Source organism: Corylus avellana, chromosome ca11 (assembly GCF_901000735.1).
Source record: "Corylus avellana chromosome ca11, CavTom2PMs-1.0".
NCBI classification, from domain to species: Eukaryota; Viridiplantae; Streptophyta; class Magnoliopsida; order Fagales; family Betulaceae; genus Corylus; species Corylus avellana.
The window spans coordinates 21,248,098-21,252,778 of NC_081551.1; the positions used below are offsets into that span (position 1 = coordinate 21,248,098).

General features: G+C 34.0%; 1 protein-coding gene across 5 annotated transcripts in view; it reads left to right on the forward strand.

Moving 5' to 3' along the window:
* Nucleotides 1-4,228, forward strand: part of LOC132165385 (uncharacterized) — a 15,719-nt gene extending 11,491 nt beyond the window's left edge. Inside the window, exons 8-15 of one of the 5 annotated variants that reach the window (XR_009438492.1) lie at nucleotides 674-802; nucleotides 897-1,010; nucleotides 1,672-1,719; nucleotides 2,665-2,749; nucleotides 3,462-3,512; nucleotides 3,644-3,813; nucleotides 3,894-3,910; nucleotides 3,990-4,228. Coding sequence is in view for 1 of the 5 variants with exons in the window: in XM_059575919.1 (XP_059431902.1) it covers nucleotides 674-802; nucleotides 897-1,010; nucleotides 1,672-1,719; nucleotides 2,665-2,749; nucleotides 3,462-3,512; nucleotides 3,644-3,723 (507 nt within the window). In the remaining 4 variants the exon portion in view is untranslated. Of the gene's footprint in view, nucleotides 1-673; nucleotides 803-896; nucleotides 1,011-1,671; nucleotides 1,720-2,664; nucleotides 2,750-3,461; nucleotides 3,513-3,643 lie in introns of all 5 variants that reach the window. The other 4 variants (XR_009438490.1, XR_009438489.1, XR_009438491.1 and 1 more) reach the window with 4 other exon arrangements.
* The last annotated feature ends 453 nt before the right edge of the window (nucleotides 4,229-4,681 follow it).

Genomic DNA, 4,681 nt, shown 5'->3' on the forward strand with positions numbered 1-4,681 from the left:
ATATACTACATTACTTATCAAAAAAAAAAGAGGGGATCCACCAAAGCTTGTCTTCACCTTCCCATCTTACTCTAACTGAGTACAACAAATTAAAAAAGAGGCGAAAACATCAACCTCCTAATCATGGGCATCTCTAATAAAGCTTACGTTTCATTGATTAGACCTACCAAAAAGCTCCAAGTGAGCCGCTACATAAGCATCTTTAACGCAAGCAATACCAAATAAACCTGGAAAAGTCTCCTTAAGGGCCTTGTCCATCATGCCAGAAACTCACCTTGGCACCTTCTCCTACCTCAAATCTGGTGTGACTTGCAAACAACCCCCAACGCCTCTTGATATTATTCCATAAAACTACCTCATGCAACCCAAGTGGTTCATTGGAACACCACCCACCCCATGAACCGTCAAATTTAGTGTCAACCATTACTCTTTTTTTTTTTTTGCACATAATGCCAAAGTCATTTTCCTAAGATGGCACAATTAAGCATCAACAAATTCTGGACCCCAACCCCAAACCCTAGTCCTTTATATTTTTTAGAGCATCTAGAATTTCTCTTTATTGATTCTATAGAAGTTTGTAATGCATTGTTAGTTTTGTTAATTATTGCGGAAAGTTAGTCATTTTAAGGTTATTTGGTATTTTATAATTGACATATTGGTTAATGTATGTTAGATTGTGCATTGGAAAAATCATTTAAAATTTCCGGAGGTGAGATTGACACCTGAAGCGAAGGATCTGATCTGTAGATTGCTTTGTGATGTTGAACATAGGCTTGGCACTGGAGGGGCAGACCAAATTAAAGTATGCTTAATTTTCTTTTATTTACTGCACTACGTTAAATTTTTCATTCCAATATTATTGTAACTAAAAAGTATTATTAATGAAACATTGTCAGGCACATCCCTGGTTCAAAGATGTGGTATGGGACAAACTCTATGAAATGGAGGCAGCGTTTAAACCAGAAGTTAATGGGGAACTTGATACACAAAATTTTATGAAATTTGATGAGGTAAAGGTGTTACCACCCTTGATCATTGGTAAAAGACCATTGGTTGTATTTGACTTTCAATTTAATGTATTTATTTCTAGTTATATGTTAAATGAGACAAGGGTTTTTCTATCCTTGATAATAAAAAGGATAGAACTTTTCTTTTTGCGGTTTCCTTGGCAATATATGAAGTTGACATATATAGATGTGTAGGCATATGTGAGGTCAATATATCTCTGTATACTAGGATTTTATGTTCCATTTTTAAAAACATTGGATTTTTTTTTTCTTTTAAAAAAATTAAGATTTGGATTATCTACTCAGCTTCTAAGGTAATGAAACCTTTTTTTTTAATGAGAATATTCTGTTTTATGTAATTAAAATTAGTAAATTTCCAAACTGGAGACCTGCCTTTGCAAATTTGTTTAAAATTTATGATATGTGCTCATGCTGGTTGGGTTCCTAATGAATTTGGTATTCAAACATTATAATTAAGCAATTATGTAAGTGAAAAGTAACTGGCAGTTGTCCTTAATTTTTTTTTTTTTTTAATGTTTTCAACGTGTTTATGATATTTGATTGCTTTTTTATTCCATTTAAATGGATTTTCTAGATCTTTACTTATGTCCGGTATGACACCTTTCATGTACCATAGCCATGACAAATCCTCTAATTCCTATAGGTAGATCCTCCTACACCATCAAGACGTGGATCCGGACCAACAAGGAAGGTATGCAATCTTTTGGCAGAGAGAATGATGAAAACCTAATTGGCATAAATTAAGTAATTTATTCATGTTGTTTGTTTGTAAGTATTTCTCAATTACGTCAAAGAACCAAAACATCACCCAAAATGTAGTTGAACCAACGACAGTAACTAGACTTCTTAGGTAGGAGTGAAGTATGAGTTTGGAATATATAGATAAATGAAAGAGTATCAGGAAGTTGATAAAATGAAAAGCATGAAACTAACCAAAAAATGATCTTTTTCTAGTTATTCTGGCAATATTGTCCAAACATCACGTGCATGTAAGAAGTATGCGATTTTATATTTTACAAAATCAGATGGCTCCATTGTGTGTGACAGAACATTGGAGAGTAATATTTATCAATTTAAACAGAACAAAGAGTGGTCATGCTATGAGTTATGATAAGAATTTGGAATTGTGCTAATAGAACCTAAAATTGACTCCATATAATAGTTTGGTTAGGTCCCCAATTTTCTGAAATTGCCTATTTCAAAAATTGGCGATTTAAACTTTCCAATTTTGCCTGATATAGATTTCTTCTTGGCATTATGTACTCCTTTTATTAAAAAAGAAAAAAGGAAAAAAAGGAGAGCACTAAGAATATACAATTAACAGTATTCAGAATAAGGACGTGGAATTTTGGGCTAAATTTGTAATCCATCTGTTCTGACTTGATGGACATATATTCAATCCTTAGACTCCAGTGCATCTATACCTTAGCCTACATCATAACTTCGTCAACTAATGTTGCCTATCCACTTAAGAAATTTATTTATTTCGTCAGTATCCATATGATAAAATCAAGCTGACTTTAATATGTTCTGACTTAACGCTATGTGGTGTACTTTATAGCAAGGCATCTTACTTTTTTTATATATATTTTTGGATGAATAAGGCATCTTATATTATCAATAACTTTGTTGACAGATGCTTTTGACTCCTAAAGATCTCAATTTTGTTGGTTATACGTACAAGAACTTTGAGGCTGTCAAAGGGATGCATAATTCTTTTGGTATGGGAACTTCTTTCTACTTCAGCATAAATTTCTCCCAACTTTTTCATTTCCCTCTCTATTACACTTTGCTACTTCTTCTACTTGGTATTTACATTTTCTTGTAAGAGTTGGTTAACTAGTTGTAAAACATTATTTGCCTAAATAGTTATAGTGACTTCCTTGTTTGTTTTGCCCATGCAAGCTAGGTGGTTCCTTTTGTATATTTTATGTGTACTAAGGAGCGCTTTACGCTTTTAATGAGATTGGTTTACTACTTATCTAAAAAAAACATTATTTGCCTAAATGATGCTTGTGCACTGCACATGAGCCAGAAACTATAAAATCATTGGCCTATCTGACAAGACTTCACACTTGGAAGTTTTATATGTTCAATGTTCCAAACAACCATATTAACTTGCCCTGAAAATTTAACACGGAAGGTTAAAAAAGAATTCTGGGTAAAGGTGTTCTCTTAGGATGAGGCAGGCTTGCATCATCATGGTTTCGTTAATTAACTTACATCCCAGTCTTGCTTAAGATCTGTCTGATCTTGTTATTAATATTTCTTTTTCCATTATGTCAAAAATAGCAAGTGCTACGTGCAAATGGTATTGCAGCCTGTATTTATGTGTCATGCATAATGATCCACAGACTCTGATTTTGATAGATCTGCTTGTGTACCTTTATCATGGCCGACACTGATCCTTTTTAGTTTATTAAACTTTTGTAGATTTGAAGGGGAGCACTTCACCAAAGCGGTCATCCACCGACTCTTCCCACAGTAATAGATCACAATCCACTGCTAGCATTACGAACTCTCTCTCTTCTTTTTTTTTTTCTTTTTTTCTTTTTTTTTCCTTTTTTGTGTATCATATTGAGTAGTGGTTTTTAATGGATGATGTTCCTTGCTAGGTGATTCTGGAGTGGACTACTCTGCTGACGACCTAGAAACTAATGTGCTTGTGTCATCAGAGGATGCCATGTCACAGTGAAGAGCAGCCAACCCTTACCATGTAAAACTTCTCGTGGAACGGATAGTCGGGAACGGATAGTCGAGCCCTCTTACGAAGATGGTGGCCCTGGTGGGTATACCTGCTTATTTTTGGGTCAGGTTTTGCCCGTTTCTGCATTATAAATGAACTTGACTGGCATAGTGTTGCAGGACTTCTAAGTGTACAGGTGAGGAACTTCAGGAATGGCCCTTGGTAGGTTGGTTTGTAGCATGAGTAGTAGTTCTAATTGGAAGTTTTTGCATCAGGTAGGAATTTTTAAGCCATATTCTGGTCCTGACTACCCAGGTTGGCATACTCATGCCTTCGCTTGTGGCAGTTGCTGGCCTTTTTCTATGCTTTTTCAGTTTTGTTTTGTTCTTCATGATAGTCTAGGAAGCTGTGAAATGCTTTCATGGCTGTATTGAAGATAAACCTTCTGATAACTGGTATTGTATGTATGGACAGCCTAGTGAGCAAAATATGAAATCAAGTTGTTGTTTCCAAAGATTGAGGAATAAGGTCTTGTAGAAATGTTATGTAATCATTATGTCTTTTTTATTTCCTTAACGGACAAGGAAGTGAAATGGAGATTAGTCATTTTATGATCAAGATTTAATGTTGTATCTAATGGTGTAAGTGATGACACACCATTTAAATTTTTTGAGTGGAACACAAACATATTTATCATGTGACATCATCTACACTGTTAAATATAGTAATATTAAATTCTAACAATGAAATGACTCATTTTCATTTCACTTATTATGTTGCGTTTATTGGTGTATATGTTGTCATGTCATTTAAAAGTTTTAATGAGCGTAGCAACATATAGATTATTAAACCTGTGAAAATTAATATGATCTATAAAATAGTTCATTTCCATTTCACTTGATGGAGATTGTGCTATTATGTGAAAACAGTGAAATAGACAAAGATTCTCTTTATTTCAAATGAAATT